Source organism: Neolamprologus multifasciatus, chromosome 9 (assembly GCF_963576455.1).
Source record: "Neolamprologus multifasciatus chromosome 9, fNeoMul1.2, whole genome shotgun sequence".
In the NCBI taxonomy this organism is placed as follows: Eukaryota; Metazoa; Chordata; class Actinopteri; order Cichliformes; family Cichlidae; genus Neolamprologus; species Neolamprologus multifasciatus.
The window spans coordinates 23618335-23638051 of record NC_140447.1 but is presented as its reverse complement, the minus strand read 5'-3'; the positions used below and the strand labels follow the sequence as shown (position 1 = coordinate 23638051).

The 19717-nt window shown below is 39.6% G+C and overlaps 2 protein-coding genes across 2 annotated transcripts in view; both read left to right on the top strand.

Annotated features, from left to right (window-relative positions):
* The first annotated feature begins 118 nt into the window (after window positions 1–118).
* med1l (mediator complex subunit 1-like) lies at window positions 119–7309 on the top strand. The gene is made up of 17 exons (XM_085172255.1): window positions 119–236; window positions 386–477; window positions 1685–1760; window positions 1836–1890; window positions 2011–2137; window positions 2223–2251; window positions 2394–2465; window positions 2559–2633; window positions 2824–2900; window positions 3314–3376; window positions 3468–3597; window positions 3722–3846; window positions 3937–4058; window positions 4167–4365; window positions 4473–4568; window positions 5667–5769; window positions 6520–7309. Exons 1-17 carry the CDS (start codon window positions 230–232, stop codon window positions 6689–6691), a joined length of 1620 nt encoding a protein of 539 aa, XP_085028381.1. The 5' UTR covers window positions 119–229; the 3' UTR covers window positions 6692–7309.
* Window positions 7310–7486: 177 nt separating this feature from the next.
* Window positions 7487–19717, top strand: part of fbxl7 (F-box and leucine-rich repeat protein 7) — a 30959-nt gene continuing 18728 nt past the window's right edge. The window contains exons 1-2 of the mRNA XM_085172256.1: window positions 7487–8577; window positions 13520–13609. Of these exons, the coding sequence (XP_085028382.1) occupies window positions 8541–8577; window positions 13520–13609 (127 nt within the window). The 5' untranslated portion in view covers window positions 7487–8540. The remainder of the gene's footprint in view (window positions 8578–13519; window positions 13610–19717) is intronic.

The following is a 19717-nucleotide window of genomic DNA, read 5'->3' as shown; positions in this document are numbered from 1 at the left end:
GACAGCGTCTCACTTTGACTTTAGTGTGTGAGTGTAATATTTTCTTTCAGACAAAAAAAAATATAGCCCCCAGGTATGGACATATCAGATAATTACCCTCGCAGTTGAGCATACAGTACAATGCAGATTAGGAACAGCGGATGAAAGGTACCACATAACTGATTAACTGGCTAATCCGCATAAATAGTGGCAGGTTTGTTCAAAAGGAGAAGAGTGAAGAGACCTCCACATGCCAGGTATGTCGGTTTGAATATAGTGTTCTCACTAAATAAACACATAATTTAAGTTAAAAAAATGCGCAAATGTAAATAAAACATCTTAAAATGGGAAGAAAGTTTAATTTTGATTTTTTCCCCCATCAATCTCCTGTTTTTCGACGCTTTAGTGATGATGGACAGGGTCATAATTCCAGAGTTGCGTTTGAAGTTTGCAGAGAAGAGTTGGCCTGACACTTTTCAGCTTGTCCGAAGGTGTATGGTGAGGCAGTCTTCACTAAATAAAAATGAAAATGCCTCTACTCAAATGGTCTAATTGAATCGTTTTAGTCATATGGTTAGTTTTTTTTAAAAAAATCTCATCTTACGCAAAAGAGATTACTCATTTTTATTTCTAATTTAAACTAAGACCCCCTCCTTTGTTTTGTTTGGGGTTTAAAGGGGGTACGTTGCGTTATGTGGCTGGTTAGTGCATGGCTCTGCTAATATGATAATGTGGTGTGAACTGGTGTGGCTATGCACTCAGAATGAGATCATTCATCCTGGAACACACACGGCTTTGTTTTTTTTTTTTTTCTTCTTCTCTTTTTTTGCATTAACTTGTATCACTTAAGCTACTTGGATTTACTTATCAAGCACCTGGTACAGTGTATGGAGTAACGCGTTCAAATCAAAACAAAGTAGTTTGACTGTGGGTTGTTGGTTATCTTTATGGCATTGGCTTTGATTCCACTATTTAACACCATCCCTTTTGGCCAGACATGCACTACTGCTGGCTTAATTAATTTTCCTTTGCACTATTTATCGATTCTTAAATAGAGGATGTCCCTCTTGTACATGTATATTATTTGCTTAGAGGTTTGAGAGTTCAAGCACTGACATGAGGCAAAAGGGCTGTACTCTGTGCAGTCATTATTATTATTGTTCTATCTGTATGCTGGGCCTCTGTGAGAAGAGAGGGTTGGTTAGTTTTCTTTAGATTTGTCATGGGTGGAGCAGCAGGGTAGATAATACTTTTGGATTAATGTGGAGTGGAGCTTGGCAGTGGTCAGTCTCTGGAGTGTGTTGAAGAAATGTGATTACTTGGTGGTCTGAAGTGATGTGTGGTCCAAAGGGATAAGGCATCTGGGGCTAGTTATCCATTTCTCTTCCAGCAGTGATCTTAAAGAGAACTTGTGAAGAAGTGGGGTTCTTCTTCTTCTTCTTCAAAAAAAAAAAAAAAAAAAAAAAAAAATTAAGCACAATATTTTCAAACTCCTAGTTCCAAAACATTTGTTTCATTAAACACACACATCCCAGTATGAAAAGCATGCAAATGTCAGTGTTTTCCTTGAGATGGTGTCATGCAGTTTGTGTTGCATGGTGAGATGGGCAGACAGGACCAAAGGCTGTTTGCACAAGACTTTGCTTTTGCCATACAAACAGTCCATTGTTGTTTTCTTTGTCTCTCGCCTTTGTTCCTATAATAGGAGAAATCCAGAGATAAATCCAGATCCCGTGAGCCACTGGAAAGATCCCTGGAAAAACTCCAGGAAGAATCAAACGGTATGTGAGTAACATGTATTTTGTTTTACAGTATTTTTACTTTACATGAGTAAAATGAATCTCGATATGTTTCAGTGTGCACCATCAACACCACAAAGCTCCGCCTGGAGATTATCGCAAAACAACAAGGGTATAAACCTGACCTCTGTGGCTTTGTTTTTGCTTTAGAGACTCATATCTTTCCTGATCTGTTTTTCTATTCATCTACTGTGATGACACCTTGTTATCCATATGAATCTTTTCTCCCAAGGTTGAGTTTTCATTTTGCTGAGGCCACGTGCTATTTATCAGCTGATTTATTCTACGTTGAGGTATTGTTGTTGCCGTGTGGTGAAGTGGAGGAGGTGAAGGTGGTCCACCACGGAGAATCCCCTGTTGTAAGTGGACTGTGCTGTTTCCAGCAAGTCATTAGAACTTCTCTCCTTTTGCTAATCATGCTGATAAAATAAAACTGTCTCTTAGCCCAGTGAATCTCTGCTTCAGCTGCTAAGGTAAGGGAATGGATTGCTTTTAAATTTACATTTTGCTTGCAGTAAGCAGTGCCATTATCCACTAAATTTTTTTTAAGAGCATAATGACAGCACTAATGGTTTTAACTCTATTTGCTGATTGTGCTACTTTCTGGGTGCCCAGGTCCAAGAACTTTGCCGCCTTCTCCCTGAAGTTACAAGGCCTCTTTGCCCAGTACAACATCCCTGGAGACAAGTGCCTACCTCAGCTTGTCAAATATTCTTTAGCTTTAATAAATCTGAGGCTCTTGTGATCATTTAGCCATGTGTTCCCTTTTTTCTTTTCCAGTGAAATTAAATTAAAATTATTGGCATCTCTACAGTGCCTTGGGAAAGACTTATGGAAAATCTCTCATTTGCCAAGGTGTGTGACAAAACAACAACTTTCCAAAAGTCTGTCTGCTTAAAACAAAATGAATTGCTGTTCAGTGCTTCAATTTAAATTTCATAAACCAAAACGCATGTATATGACACGATCAGGAGAGTAAATAATTGTAGCTCTTCATATAAACTGCAGGTTTTTTTTGGTTTGTTTCTTTTTTTCCTCTTTTCAGGAAACAAAAGTATTCTGACCCTGAAATGGACTTGATAAACAATGGGAGGATTGGGGATTTAAACATGGGAAAAGAAGGTATAGTTACACTTGTATATTAAATTGGTTGTATTTAAATTATTCAAATTAAATTCTAGATCAAGAGTGTCAAATATAAGGTGTGGGGGCCAGAATTGGCCCAGTAATGACTCCAATCCGGCCCACTGGACGGCTTTGGAAAATGTGAAAGATGTAAAACTTGTGAAAATAAAGTTTTACAACTTTCCTTCTGACAAACACCTCCCCCACAGTCAACCACACCACACAAAGTAATGGATAAACAATTAGGTGATGTAAAAGTTTTCACTGTCTATTATAGAAAAGTCATTAAAATTGAAGTTAAATGTGTTTACAATGACAGAAAGGGAAGTGTCACTGGTCTGGCCTAATTAAGAGGAAACTAGGCTGAATTTGGCCCATGGTGTAAAATGATTTTGACATCCCTGTTCTAGATTGTCCTTTCGCCATGCGGTTTTTTATTCCGCCGACCAATAGAACGAAAACTTTGGTGTCAGGTAAGCTTCTGAGTTAAAAACGTGATAAATTGCGTTCTCTTTCATTCAGTTCATTCAATACAGGTGTCTTCGGAGGTGTTAAAATAAATAGATTTTCCTCAAATGACAGACTTGAATCCAGTTGTTCAAGCCGCCCAGGTTACTGTAGTTGTCAGCGATGTGACCCACAAGCTTCAGATGGCATCTGTGGTCCCTCAGCCTCCCCAGCTGGATCCTCAGGGGTATTGGCCTGCTTTCTGATTTTTAATCTCTCACCCAGCGGGACACGTTTCATTTTCCATTTATGAGTGAGTCTGACTGTCACTAGCGTTGGTGTTAATGGAGTACAATTGTGTCCTGGAGCAGTTATCCTGTGTTTGTTCCGCTGAATGAGGTGCCAAATGAAATGCTGCCTGCCTGTTTCCTGCTTAAGCTGCAGCCAGCTATGCCCGTGATGCCGTCTTTTGTAAAGAAGCTCAGCCAAATTACAGGTCAGGGAGGCTTTCATGAGTATTGTGTGAAATGTACATGAAACAAAAAGCCTGCTCATTACTGCTGCTCTGTCTCCGATTATTTCCTAGATGTGACTGTACCAGATGTTGACCTGCAGTCGGCACCCTTACCCAAGCTTCTCATGAGAGATTCATTAAGCGCAAACAGCTCCTGGAAGATGACATGCGAAAGCAAGATGATTTTTACAGTGGTATGAAGATACTATTTATTATAAGTGGAAAAGGTAAAAGAGGGGTTAGTATTTAATATGTAATTTATGCATTTATAAAAAAAAAAAGATTAATGTTTATCCATCTAGACTCTTCCTGGTGGTGTGATGCACAGTTATATTTTCCCTGGAGCTGCATGGGATGTGCCTGCCCACAGGGGGGCTGTGGTGGACAGTGTTCCCTTCACCCACCCTGGTCATGTCCCAGCCCTGCTGGAGCTGCTGCGCCACCAGTGTGTCATTAACACCCTGCTGAGGAGCTGTTTCATATTTCACTGTGCCAGTCCAGGTAGGAGTGTTTTTACATTACAAAATCGGTCGACACAGAGATGGTGTAAAGTGGGCAGCAAACATTGTTGTGCTTAAAATATCATCTTCATTTATGCATCTTACCAGGTTCAGTTTGTGGCCTGCATTTCGAAGTCCTTCCAGAGTCTGACAGCAGCTTTTCTGTGACCTTCCAGCCACCTGATGCTGACTCCCTGGGTGTTTGTGAGCATAAGTTCATTTCAAATATGGGAAAAAATTAGCTGTTTTAAAAGTTTATCCTTTTTAAAAAACAAAAGTTTTTTATCTATATGCAATAATCAAATGCATATAGGTATAAAGACATGGTCAAGACAACCTGCTGAAGCTCAAACTGAACATCAGAATGGGGAAGAAATATGGTTTAAGTGACTTTTCATTTGGCATGGTAGTACCAGTTGGGCTGGTCTGAGTATAAACTGATGGTCTACTGGGAGTTTTTGACATCACCACAGTCAGAATCATGTTTATGGCCAAGTTTGTACACAAATAAGGAAAATTGTCTTGGTGTCAGGGTGCGAAATCGCTAAGTTTTGCAGAGGATGGTCTGGGAAAAGACTATGCAGTGAGTGGAAGTTCTCTGGGTGACAACACCTTGTTGAGGTCAGAGGAGAATAGCCAGAGTGGTTTGAACTGATAGGAAAGCAATGGTAGCTCAAATAGCCAGTTGTTGCAACCAAGATATGCAGAAGTGCATCTCTGAATGCAGAACACCTTGAAGCAGGTGGGCTGCAGTAGCAGATGATGCATCGTGCTGCTCCTGTCAGTTATGAATGGAAAGCTAAAGTTGCACAATCTCATCAAATTTGGACAATGGAAGATTGTAAAAACATTGCCTGGCCTGAGTTTGCCTGGTCTATTTCTTCTGTGACATTCAGATGGTAGGGTTAGAAAATAACAACTTGAAAGCATGGCTCTGATTTCCAGTTTCAGGGTGGTGGGGGTGGTAGTGAAGGAGATTTTCTTGACACACTGTGGTCCCCTTAGAACCATTTAAATGTCACAGCCTTCTTGAGTGTTGCTGCTAGCAATGTCCACCAGTGTACCCACCTCCTGATGACTCCTTCCAGCAGGACAAAGTGTCATGCCACAAAGTACAAATAATCTCAGCCTGGTTTCTTGAACGTCATCAAATTTCTTGCAGGGTTCGTTTTTTGGCTATAAACATGGTGGTAGATGGGCAAATCAAGTAAAAAAAACCTGGTTGTAATATCAGTTTGGGAAAATGAACACGTTAAAGGAATGTGGTGTGTACCGGTAATTTAAACTGATTTGTGCCCACAGTGCTGGTGAATGTACCGAAACCTCACCAGATTACCTGCAGCTTATTTGGAGCAAATACACGTGATCCTTCCATTAATGAATACCTCTCCTCTGTCATCATGAGGTATGTTTTCTGTCTTTAAGAACTATGATTACATGCAGATATTGGTGTAAATGTGATTATTATTTACTTTTTAAAGACTCAAGTGTGTGTAACAATGTACAGAAATTCTGCATTAGGAAGATCTGTGTGCAGCAGAATAACTGAAGTGTAACTGAATGTAGTTTATTTTGCTGATTCATTCATCACCTACCCGAACAGTGTCTAAACTTTACAGCTTTAACTAGCATAACAAATGTGAACACATGATTGAATGATCATTACATGGTAGAATTACAGTAACTCTTTCTCAACCACTAGTACTCATCCTACATTTACAAACATGCTACACACGCCAACAAAGAAGATGCTCTTAGGTTAAACTGTGTGTTCAACACAATGCTTGGCTAACATACCAGCAGCTTCCTTGCTGTTTGTGTTACAACTATAGATTAAACTCTCTTCGGTATGTGTCTTCATCACATTCACCCGGTTCCTCTGCGTTTACATTCTCCCACCGAGCTGCTGCACTTAACCTTTACAGCGCCTGTGTCCCACTGACGTCTCTACTAACATATTGTGACCTTGCACATTTATTTACTTGTGATTTGCTTTCTGTTTAAAGTTCTTGCATGTTTTATTAAGAATATAGATATCTGGTAGCAGACTGTTTCAACAACAGTTGTAAGAGGAGGGGATTTGTCTTGTTGCTGTACTGAATTTTAGCTCCACTCCTTCTAGGAACTTTCACTTGTTTTGTTTTTCTCCTTTCAGCTGTATGTCCATCCCTGAGACAATGAGGATGCTATACAACAAGCTCGAGGACATCACCTCTGTCCCACTTTCTCCCAGCTGCTCGGCCACCACAGCGGCTGAAAATGACCATTCAGCTCCCTCGAGTACAGCTGTGGCCGACACCAGCAGAGCTTTGGCCACTTTCTCCTAAAGTGCAGCTATGCCAAAGGACGGCTTCAGTGTTTCTGATTTAGCACGTTCTGCCCTGACTGTAGCCAAATCTCAATCTATTCTTGAAATAAATTAAAGTCTCTCCGCCTCCTCTTACTCACCACCCCTTGTAGACACGTTTCAACAGGGTGGACAACAGGCACAGCTGATCTAAACGTGCATCCACAGCCTTTATGAAAATTCTCACGGGTTAAATCAGCCATAAATATGGACCATAATAACTGGTATTTGTTTTCCGTTATCAGTTAGAGATGCTAATGTGTAACTGCAGAAGGCTGTGTTTGAGTAATTCAGAGTTCATAATCACATTCATCTCCTGCAGGATGCTTAAATGTCACTTACTATGCATTCCAGCGTGGCAGAGATTACTGGCTGTAAAGATCTGAGGTCTGACATCTGACCTCAGACAGCCAAGAGCCCAGTTGATTGGTACCATGTGAGCCAATCAAACATTGTTAAAGCACATAATGCACTCTTGATGTTTTGTAAGACTCCACACATTTAAAAAATAAAGAAAAAAATAGCTTTGGTGTAGCATATGATTCAGCTCTCAAATGCATTCTCTCTAAACCACAATTTAGTTTTTGCTTTATTTTTTTTTTCTTCTTTGATGTAAATTAGGTTTTGTACAATAAGAGTGACATTTGGTGTGAAAATGTAGGAGTGGAAGACCGATGTGGAATGGAAACTCTGCAGTAAGAAATCTCTTGATTGCTGCTGAGCACAGTAGTGCTTTTTCAGTGTGGAAGCCAACACGGTTACCAATATAGCACAAATGTGAGTAGTCTGTAAAGAATTAGAAATATTTGCATTCTAACAAAGGGAGGAAATTTAGCTTTTTTTCACATTCCAAAAGAAATGTTTGAGACAAAACTCACTGGTGCAATATTCAACTAAATCTAGACCTACTGGCGGTGTGCATTTAGCAAGGAATTTAACATGTATTAAGAATACGAAGTCAACTGTCAACAGCAGACAACTGGTTTTGTCCCGTGTCTTTACTTCTGCATATCCAATGACCTGTACGGCTGCTATTCATAGAAACATTGTAACATGTGGTTAAACCGCTCTCTTTTTTTTCAGTGGGCTTCTGTTCTCCCAATATATCAGCGATTATGTGTCCTCACTTCTAACTGGACGGGCATAAATCTGTTGAAGTCGCACCTGGTAGTAATGAGGAGTAGATTCCTTGGACTGCGATTCTTTTCTGTCTTCTTCGTGTACAGTTGGCAAACTCCAAGTGTGCACGAATAAAAATGTTTAAAATGAGCGAGCTAAGTTGCAAATAGGTAGAAATGCTGTACTTAAATGTTCCTAAAGCGCAGTTTTAGGCTGTTGTACGTTTTTACTTTATTTTATTTTATTTATTTATTTTCACCTCCACATCTCCCTCCGGCCTGCGGTCTCTTTAAATCCAAATCCAGTTGGAGGGGAGCCGCGCGTCCTCAGAAAGTTGTGTGGCCGCTGTGATTGCCCGCACTCAGTCTGATAAACAGCTGCTTACCATTTAGGGCGCTTCACAAAGTTTTCTCCAAACTCCTCCAATCGGGATTTTTTTGGTCTTTTTTTTTTCGCCGTTCTGAGCCTGTGGATGTTCAGATATAGAAAGTCTGCACCGCTGGAAGCAAGTCTGGGATTCTAGGTTTGCGTAATGCTCAGACGTCCTCTGCTCAACATCTGGATTAACTATTTGGAGCCAGAGCTAACGGCCCTACACGAAACTCTTGACTGTATAGCCTGCTATCTTGATGGAAAGAATGCATTTTAGCCTACTCTGGAATTTAACTTAATGACCCGAGTTTGTGCTCGTAGATTATGTATTCTTTAAAATGGGTGCGAACAATGGAAAACAGTATGGAAGCGAGGGTAAGTGCTTCAAAAATTACTTTTAAACACATTTATGTGAATGCCACTTTAAAACTCGCTCTTTTTTATGCAAGTATATATGAAAAACTCCCTTTTTAGTGGGTAAAAAAGGGGCTGTGATATCATCGTCTGTGGCTTTTTTTCTTTTGTGTCCTGGCCATCTAAAAATAGAAAATAATGCAGTTTCTTGGGTCTGTAGCTTCCTCGAGCTTGTCCCTAGACATCAGTTAGCTAGCTTAAAACTAGCACCATCTCCTCGGAGTTGTGCACTATATTTAATCTCCTTTGTGCGTTTTCTGTTTTTATGCACACTTTAATTTACTCCACATGTCTTCGAGGTGTTTGGGGTGTGTGCAGTTAAAGCTGTTGGCTACTTTTGCCTTGTATTTTATATTGGTTTTAGAGATGTGTCACATTTATTCATAAAAGATAAGAGTGACATCTGGCGGCGGTCGTTTTTAATCCCTTTGAAAACCGGCCTGCTGTGTTAGAAAAGTCAAGTTTGAACAAAATTCGTGTTTTTCTTTTCTTATTCTCAAGGAAATTAACTCATCTCTGCCTTATTGTGTGTTTGCCTTCAGTTAAAAGCATATGAGTGAAAGAAAGTCAGTTTAATAGGATCTCAACATTGCATAATGACTCTGACTTAGCAGGTTCTTGTAGCCTTATAGTTTGTTTTTGAAGATAAAATCTATTCAGGTTTAGTGGAGGTGGTTCTCATAGATGTGGGCACTTAAGTCCAGTTTATCTTGATAAGAGCCACTATCAGAGATTGCAGTCTAGACCCCACAGCCTGGTGTTGTTTGATTTGGAGGCCATTTCATACATGCTAGTCAATTTCATGTTATTTTTTGTGTAAAGTCAAAAGTGCACAAGACACAAACAGCTAAATACTGTGAATAGTCTTTTCTTAAATGGATTCTCATTGAGACTGTACATCTCAAGTTCACTGATTTATTTTATTTTTGCTTCACTTCAGTTTTTATTTCAATTACAGTTAACTTTCCTGCAGATGCTGTAAAATGCTGTGTTTGGGCGGAGCCTCAGAAACTGGGGTTCACAGAGGACAAGTAGACATAATGCTAGTTTTTTTTCTTGCACAAGTGTTTAGACTTGGCAAAATAAAATGGCCACATATTAATATCAATGACTGACGAGACACGAAAAATGTTGCATTGCATAGATTAAAAAGCACTTAGAGTACATCACACTTAACGGGCAGACAAGTACAGAAAGCTGTTTCAGCTTACAGGAATGCAGCTCGAACCGTCTAAAAGATAACATTAGACCTTGTTTTTCGTGACGTTACCACAATCAGAATCAGAATCTGTTCACTCTCATAGAAAAATGCAGAAAAATCTCCAACATGTGGCATTAATGATCCAGGAATTTATCCCGCCTTTTGTCTGTTATCATCAAAAATAAAAAACGTTGTGTTACAACCTATCTCTGCCGTGCAGGTCTCATGTGAGGTCTGATCTTCAGCATTACTTGTTCAGAAAAAAATTGTGGTCCGACTTTACCAAACACATTATTTCTACCTCGGAGCAGAAAATGTTTGTATAAATAACATTCCAAGGAGCTCTCTTCCTAAGTCAATAGCTGCAGAGAAAAGGTTGGAATTCATGATGTTAAAAATAACACGTGGAGCAACTCCACCTAGGAATTTAGTCTGTTAAGGTACATGAACAGATTCTATCACAAGCTCAAGGCCTGTACTCAAGAGCTGAAGTTGAGTTGTCCTTGAGCTGTGCAGCAGTCAGAGAATACCCAGACTGAAGAACACCATACTATGCAGTTAGTATCTGGCACAAAATAAACCAAACAGTTAAAAAATTGTGCTTTTTGTTGATTAAGATTTAAAGTCTTTAACATAAGAAGTGATCTTAAAGTCTCTGACAGGCTCAAAATGAACAATCCTTACCTACGGTGCATACTTCTTTCTTAGTCCCATACTCTACTGATTTATCTATTTATATAATTTTCAAACTCAAGAACATCACTTCAGAAAATCTATCAGCCTTCACAGAACATACATATGCTAGTAATACAAACACTGATGTGTAAAATCAGTAGAATTCCCCTTTAACAGTAGATTTATGGTTCTGCGTTAAATCTACACCGTAGGGGAGTTATAACCGCAAACCCTTCTATAACCCTACGCTGTAACTTATGCCATAACCTGACATGCAACTCCCTAGAAATGTAAATAGATGTTGCCTCAAGGCCCGTTCAGTAGTGCTGTTTCCTCCTATGCATTGCCAGCTTCTGCTGATCAACTGGAAGAGATAATCTCCACCGCCAGCTCAACGTTTTAGGGATGAGAGGATGCAGATGCAGAGGAACACCATGCATCCTGGCTGTGATGTCACCCACTTGCATGGATATGTCTGTATAGATCCAATGCAGAATTAAAAATTAAGATTATACCTGATACCAGAATATACCAGAATAATAACTGATGTATTATTTGTTGTACAGCTAAAAATAACCCTTGCATTCTCAGTTTATAAATGGCTGCTTTTCCATCATGATATTAGAAAAGCTTGTTGCACATTGTTCTGTAGGTTTTGCCAAAGTTATTGCAGAAAGTGTAAATTTCTGGCAGAAAAAAGACACTGGGCTCCAGATTTTTTTCACCTGTTTTCAGTGCTATTCGTTGATTTATGTATCTGATATTCCAATATTTTCTTTTACAAAACATTAACGTATTTCCTAACATTTTTTAATGTAGTTTTTTTAGATACATGTTTACCATCTGCCTGATTTGGCTAAGATCAGATGGTTTATGCATTTGGGGAGTTACAAACATGTGTTGTCAACTGAAGTTGCAGAGTGCCCTCTGGTGGACAAACTGTGCAATGTTGGCACACATAGCATGTTTGAAGGGTGTTTCTCCTGGCTCATCTTTACTTTTTAAATCTTCATTTATAAATGCTAGGCCCAATATATTAGCAAATACTTAATATTGACTGATAATATCAGCTGTTAGATAAATCAGTTTCCAGAGGAATTCTCCATAACAGTCTATCAAACATGTATCTGAAGTCTTTAAATGCATTGGAGGGGCTGCACAAAATCTGATAGGCTGCCTCAAGTGATGCTGAAGTTGGGCTGAAAGCAGCGGGCAGACAAGCAGTGGATGTGGTAACCAGGGAATGTAGAGTATCAATAAAATTGGGTGATTTGTAGCAATGACAGAGCAAAGTGTGATGCGTACATCTTTGAGTATAACAGGTGAAATGAACAAATGAATACAACTAACTGACATATGATGGTGATATCTACACAGCCAGAATCTGGAATGCCAATTAGCAACCAGCTGTCAGCTACAAAGTGGTGGGAGATTAGCAAATTACTAATAGTAGCAATAGAGTTCTGTTTTGGGTAATGTAGGCACAGAATAAAAAAAAACAACAATATTTCTGGTTTTGCTGTGTTTTTTCCTTCTGTCGACCTTGGATCCAACAATGTCAGGAGAGTAACGTAAAATTAAGGTAGTATTGCATTGTTATCGCTTGATAGTATCTAAGACCATTTTCTTAACCCAAACTTTAGAATCCTGCAGTTCATTAGTCCACATCTGTTTTCAAGTGTGATTCCACAATTAATTACACACTGGTCGTAACTATGCAGCAACCAGCACATTATATAAGCATAAGACAGGAAGCAGGAGCTTTTCTGAAACTTGTTTTTCAATGAAAGACAGAAAATAGTTATTGCCTTGCAGAGACCGACCCACATGCTAACCAAACAGCCCCTGCAGCCACGAGTTCCTCGCTCGCTAAAGAATTGTGTAACCGGCTAAATATCAAAATATATTTGCTTGCGTTAACTCAGCCATTTATGCTCTGCTGGGAAAAGTGGTCTGACATTAACATCTGCAAGCTCTTCATGAATATCTGACTCATTTCTGTGGACTGGGGGGAGCTTTAACAGATGTGTCAGCTCAGTGATGTCACCGCAAAGTGTCATTCATGTTCATACCATATCTGTTCCATTGGTTTTGTGTTATTTTATAAGTAGCTGTGCGATCTTTCGTTGTTTCGTTGGGCTCATTATGCAGACAGGTTGCTTTTTTTTTCTTCCGTCCCAAGTTTTTGAGAGTTTCTTCATATTTTGGGAACTGTCTTGTCTGTTTAGGTTACTGCGCTTGATGTGGATGTGGGCGTGACTGTTTGGAAACACCTCCTTAGCCTGTCGTGCTGGGCGAAAGGCGCATAGTTACTCTCAGGAAAGCCACAAAGCTGCATTTATGATCTGACAGAGGAATGAAACGCCATAAACAACTTCTCCACAGGCAGCCTGTAGTCACCATGGCAGTGAAGCCTATCGTACTTTGGGAACAGAGGCAGTCATGCAAAAGCATATACTTTTTTTCACTTTAGCACTCATAGACGAGTCGACTGTGTAGAAATTCAAAGTCGAAATCCTAGAACAAAAACGTAGAAATCACTATGATGTGGTGTTTGTGAGACAGTGCTGACTCACTGCAGATGATACCATTCATTAACCTCTTTCTGTGTTTTGTCACTCGTCCTGTGTGGAAGTAAGGGCTGAAGGGGGGATTTTAGAAGACTTTATTCTTTTTCCAAATGTCAAAAACGGATACTAACTCAGACGAACCAGCAGATACTTTGTGCATGTGCCAAGGCTATCCATTCCTCCAAAACCGAGGAACATAAAGTCATAAAAGCAGAGATTGATGAGATTTATATTTCACTACACTTTGTGCCTCCTTACTGTATAATATACGTCATCAAAGTGTGAGTCCACCTTATCTTTAGCAAACATTCTTCAGGTATTAAACTGAAAATCAAAGTTTCGGGGGATTGCGGGCTACAAACTTGCCTCAAATGACTACAAATTTAATTAAAAAGGCAGTTTATTATCTTAACCTTGATATTTTATGTCCAAGCACTTTTGTTGTTCTTCCCTGCAGGTAAAGGGAGCTCAAGCATCTCCTCTGACATAAGTTCGAGCACAGATCACACACCAACTAAAGCTCCGAAGAATGTGGCTACCACTGAAGGTAAGGCATCTGGTGCTCATTAACCAAACTCCCCTCCCTACTTCTTCTTTCCCTCCTTTTCTTCTTCTTCTTTCCCCCCCCTCCAGCGCTCTTATTCCTCCTCATCCACTTTCTGTGCTGCCTATTTTTGGAGAGAAACCTGTGTGTTCCTGGGATAACCTTAAATTGAAAACAAACTCACAGCTGCCATCAGAACCCAGAAACCAAAGGCATTTCTTGAGCTTTGTTTTAGAAGAAGGGGGAAAAAAACACTTCTGGCTTCTCATTGTGGAAGAATGCTTATCTAAACTGTGGTCGTATCAGGCTCAAAGCGTTGCCAGGGCGGGTGGGAGCTGCATGCGCTTGGGAGAGGTGGGCGAGAGGGATTTTGTTGGAGACAGTGAAGGTATGGGGAGTAAGAATGGAGAAGAGAGAGCTTCACCTTCTGCTCAGATCATGCCCTTACTCCTCTCCAACTCTCTGACTCCCTCTCACCTCCTCAGCCTCCTGCTTGCCCAGGCAAGTGTCCAACTCTGCAAGAGTCACCATAGGAACTCTTTCAGGAGTGGATGTGTTACTAATGTAAACTGTGTGCTCACCCTAATGGTTTGGAAACACTTTTCAGCTGGCAGATGCATCTTGAAGCCTGCTGTCAGCAGCTGTCTCAAACATTGATCCATCTGTTACAGTCGGAACAATTTGTCAGCGAAAAGAACAGAATATAACACCAAAAACATATTTTAGAAAATGTTTTCTTGCATCAGTATTATAGTGCATTCCAAAAACACAGGTCCAGTAACATTTCCTGACCACATAATGAGAAAGACTCAGAAATTTTGATGGAATTTAGAGGTGCCAGGAGGAAGACAGGCAAGGTGCTCTTTTCCATTGGCCGATCTATTTCATACACTTTTTCCACATTTTTTTTAAAGTGATGGATGACTGTATGCCAATTTTAAATGTATTTTCCTCTACTCTAAGACATCAGGTAAAAATACAGTAGTGCAAAACACAAGGGACGAGAACACCGACGGTTTAAATTGGCTTTTTTTAAAATAAAAATTGACTGGCCAGGGACCAGAATGCTGACTGGCCGGTCAGTCATGTGTCTGATTACAAGTCTTTGCTGGAAATGTCAGTACTGCTGTGCTGGTGCACAGACAAATAGTTGTGCACTCACAGCCACATGCTGTTAGCTCTTTGCTGTACCAGTACTACCGTGAAAACGCTTATCACAAGAAAAGCTAAAGCTACGCAAAGCTCAGAACAAGCCACAAGTCAGCAACCTCAGTATGAGCAAAGCAGTTATGAAGATACTTCTGGAGAAAGAAAAGGGTCGATATCCTCTAAATTTCTTGCAGCTGCTTCTGTTAAGTAGCATCTCTAGTTATTATGGCTAATGTGTTGCAGTGACCCATCACTTTTAGTTTGTGGTCTCCGCCCACATGTTTAGGGACTACAGTGCTGTGATAGTGCTCTCTTTCCACAGTTCATCAGTACTCTTTATCCAGGTCGGGTATCTTCACAGCATCTTTGTCGCTATCATCACGATCATTTGTAGACGTCAGATTTCCACTGGTCAGAATGCGTTCAAAGATGATGAGTCAGACAGTGAGAATAAGATGTAAAACCCCAATGAAGTAATCACAAAGCCACTTGACAATTCTGATCAAAAGCTGATCAAAAGCTTTATCAAAATCCCCCACAGATACATTGTGGTCTCCCTACTGTTGTGTAGGAGACTTGACCAGTGAGTCATCGGCTGTTTTGCACGCTCATACACTTTTACAATACACTCGCCCTTTTTCTCTCATGCATTGTCATCGCCAATCTTAAATTTGCTCTGGCATGCTAAATGTAGTATTCTTGTGGCTTTGCACTGCCCACAAGAAAACAAATACTAACTACAGCGTGTTTTTATAACTGTCACTCAGCTGGAGATTTTAAGGTGTTTCTCAGAGAAAAAAAAAGGATCACAGGGGAAACCACGCATCAGACAAACTCCTCAGGAGACCTCAGATTTTGTGCAAAGTTTGTGCCAAGTAGTTTCACATCTTGCTTTAAAAATACACTGAGATGTACTTGTGAGAGTGCATTGTAGGAAGATAGATCACTCTTACTCATTCGGCTTCGCTGGAAATGCTGACGCATAAAGGTCCGTCCACCGAGCAGCTTCTGGAAGTTAATTCAGAGTACTTTGTGGAAATCGATAATTGTCCTGGATGTGTCTTCTCTGAGCACAACCTGTGCAGATAGAAATATATATATATATATGGAGAGAGAGTATAGTCCATAGCCAGTGGCTTCCAGACCATAATTCCCCCCCCTGTGTTATGACTGAAATTGTTATTTTTTTCTCCATGCTAAGTGGGAGTAATTACATGGTCTGGAACCGCTATGGCCACAGTCAAATCCCCCCTCCTTAGAAAGACACACGCATGAATGTGCATGCACATATACACATACGCGCACACACACATCCACATGCTCATATACAGTGGCAGATTACACAGCCCTTCCCCACCTAGTCCTGTGGTCCACTAAACTAATCAGGAAGCAGTCTGGGCTGTTTCCCCACCACACACTGGGAGTATTCATATTAGGGCCTCCAGTGTCCCCATGCTGCAGTATGGTCACTGTTGCATTGATGTAGTTCCATTAGTTAGTTATTGTTTTGCTCTTTGTAAAACACCATAGTAACACAATGAAAGAGGAAAACATTGGTTGTACAGGAACATTTATACAGAGGTGTATAAATGTATAAAAGAGTGCAGCCAAAAGACACCGAATGCTATGAGCTGGATTATTATTGTGATACCTTATGAGAGCAGATTAAAAGACTATTAGAGGTCAGAGCATCTCTAATATTAACTTTGCAACATATTTCTTAAATTTTATGTTTTGCCAGTAAGTGCCCAAATAAATTAAACCTATTTGAATTTAAATATAGAGTTTTCCACTTCCATTTGCCCTTTAACTAAACAGGCTGCACCCGTCATGTGTTAATTCTTAAATATCGAGTAACAGAATAGATCTGTGGTGCAGTTGTTCCTGCCTCGCAGCAGTCCTGGTTGAAGCTCCTGGTCATCTGGTAGCATGCTCTCTCTGTGGCTGTTTGGATTTCCTCTGGGTGCTCTGGCTTCCTCCCACAGTCCAAAAGCAGGCTTGTTAGGCTAATTAGCAACTCTTAATTGGCTCTAGGTGTGAACGTGAGAGCGTGTGGCTGTCTGTCTCCCTGTGATGGGCTGGTGACTTCTCGTGCTGTTGTTACAAAGATTCCATTCACTGTAGAAAAATGCATATTTCTGTTGAGACAGACACGATTGTTCTACCAGACGGGCTACAGAAGGATGTTTTTTTATTACCCGTTGCAAGAACTAATTCAGTTGAAAGAACAGTTTTGTGTCAGGCTATGACGAGGTGAAATTTACTGCCAAACGGGTGACACAGAAAGAAACCAGCAGAATTGGATTTAAAAGGCTATTAAAAAACTACATTTTTGAGATGGTGTCTGACCAAATGGAGGAAATGATAAAAAAGCCTGGGGATATTGGCTGTGCACTTAAATGATAGATTGCTCATGCTGACATGATATTATCATTTTATGTTTTTTACTTTGTTTTATTTGTGTGCGTGGTGGAGTTTTGTAAAGATGTTTTATGTCTCTGTGTAAGTTGTTTATAGTGAACTGTCACAGTGTAAGTTTTTTTTCCCCTGTGGAAAAGAACAGCTGCTGCATTGATGTGGCTAATAGGGATCCTAAAAAATGAAACTAAACTAAACCCTGTGACAGCTGTGATAGGCCACAGCCCTCTGGCTCCACCAATCTGCAGATGGATGAAAGGAGTATATATATATATGTCATTAAGTTGTGACTGAAAAATATTAGTCAGAAAATATAAAAATGTTCTAATCCAATCTAATGTTTGCTAACATTAGCTAACATAAGCTAGTTGTCATACAAGATAAAGTAAAGCCTTTAGGCTAAAGGCTTTAGCTATGGTAAATTTATATTTATGTTACTACTATTTACTTATATGCTACTATACTATCCTACTACTATTTATTTATATTAATATTTATGTTATATACTATTTATTTATATTATTACTGATACTTCAACAAAACTGAAACTAAAGTAATATTAACCCTGTGACAGCTGTGATAGACCACAGCCCTCTGGCTCCACCCATCTGCAGATGGATGAAAGGAGTATATACATGTCATTAAGTTGTGACTGAAAAACATTAGTTAGAAAATATAAAAATGTTCTAATCTAATCTAATGTTTGCTAACATTAGCTAGCATAAGCTAGTTGTCATACAAGATAAAGTAAAGCCTTTAGCTATGGTAAATTTATATTTATATTACTACTATTTACTTATATACTACTATGCTATGCTACTACTACTATTTATTTATATTAATACACATTTAACCCCTGATCTAATTATTAATGTAATTATCTAATCTAATTATTAACTTTTAAAATCTGTCAGCACGACCTTTTGGCCTTAAATTGTAAGAAAATTACTGTATAAAATTAAAGAAAAAGTTATCTTAGCTTGCTCCTCAAATTATCCTGTAACCCCCCCCCCCCCCCAACATTCATTTCTATATTGGATAATGAAAAACAGGAACTTTCCTGTTATCCAATTGTTTATTTGTTACTTAATTACTTTGGTGTAGTCTCAATGGTCATGCGGGAAGCCTTTATCAGGTAAATTGAATTTGAATCAGTTTTTGTCCTTCACATTTTCCAAGGGTTTCCATGGGGACCAGATTGGAGTTGTTGTTGGGCTGATTATGGCTGCTCAGAACTTCCCTGCTTTGCACTATCTAGAGTACAAAGCAGATCCATGAATCTGGTTTTAACAATGATCTGTCCAAAAAAGAAAAGGAGTGAGGTTTTTAGAACAATTCTTGTTGTTAGCTTACCATTAAAACAACCAAAGTTAACCTTACTAGAAACTTTGTATATGCACATGGAAAAGATATATATATTAATTCACAACCAATGCTATGCAAGTTTGCATTCCTTTTTTAGATTTTTGAGGTGAATATTTTTCTCTTTAAACATTATTTTTCAAACGAAACTGTCTGTTTTTACAGCCACTGTATGTCAGATCCAAACCAGAGACCCTGGAAATGAACGGCTTGAGACTGCACCAAGTCCCATAAGGGCTGTTTCATATTTCTCTAAACAAAAACTATTGCCATCGCAAGAATTTCAAATAGGTTGTAATCATCTCAAAAACTAATGAAAACCATATTACTGAATTATCGCCCAGCCATAATATCAGTATGCAAACGGAAAGTAGACTGGTGCCTGCCGTCTTTCAATGATCAGTCAAGTATTCCAACAAAACCAACATTAGGAAGTCACACTCATTCTTTTCTTGAAAACAAACTGAGCCGGGCAGTCATCTGGTAAGATTTTGCAATACGTCTCTGTTTTCAGTTATTATTTAGACAACTTTGTGGTGGCCTGACCCAGTTGAATCGCTTATTAGTTGCAGACTGAAAGGCACAGGCTTGGGACAGTAAATCCTTCCTGTGAGATGAAAATGAGTATCTCCCAGCAGGGGTTACACAGTGACCCAGTCTGGGCCTCAAGGGTTCGCTTTGGTACAGCTGGACCCCGGGTACCTTAGGAATGTGGCTCAGACATAGTAAGCGCTAAACAGACAGCACCCTGAGGTGTTCAGCCTACATGCTGTGACTCTTGAAGACCGTTTTGATGTTGCTGTATCAGCTGGAGCCTTTGCCAAAGGTTTACCCAATGAAGTAGCACAGTTTCACAAGAGTGTTGATTATGTAAAAACAGCCAATGTTTGGGGTCAGTTCCTTCACTCGTACATAATGGCACCAGGAAGGTGGCTCAGACACAGGAGAATGGTGGGAACAATGAACATGCTGACTTCCTCTTTGTCTGCCAAGGACCAAAGAAACAGAGATAACAGTGCCGAGGAAAAACCTAATCTGTCCTTCTATAGCACTTCCAACACTGTAGTACAAGGCTGTACTGTAAACACGTTCTAATTTATATGCTCTTAACTAGAAGGTTATCAAAGCAATTTTTTTAGATGATATTTTGCTATAAATATCTACATTCTGCATGACGTAAGT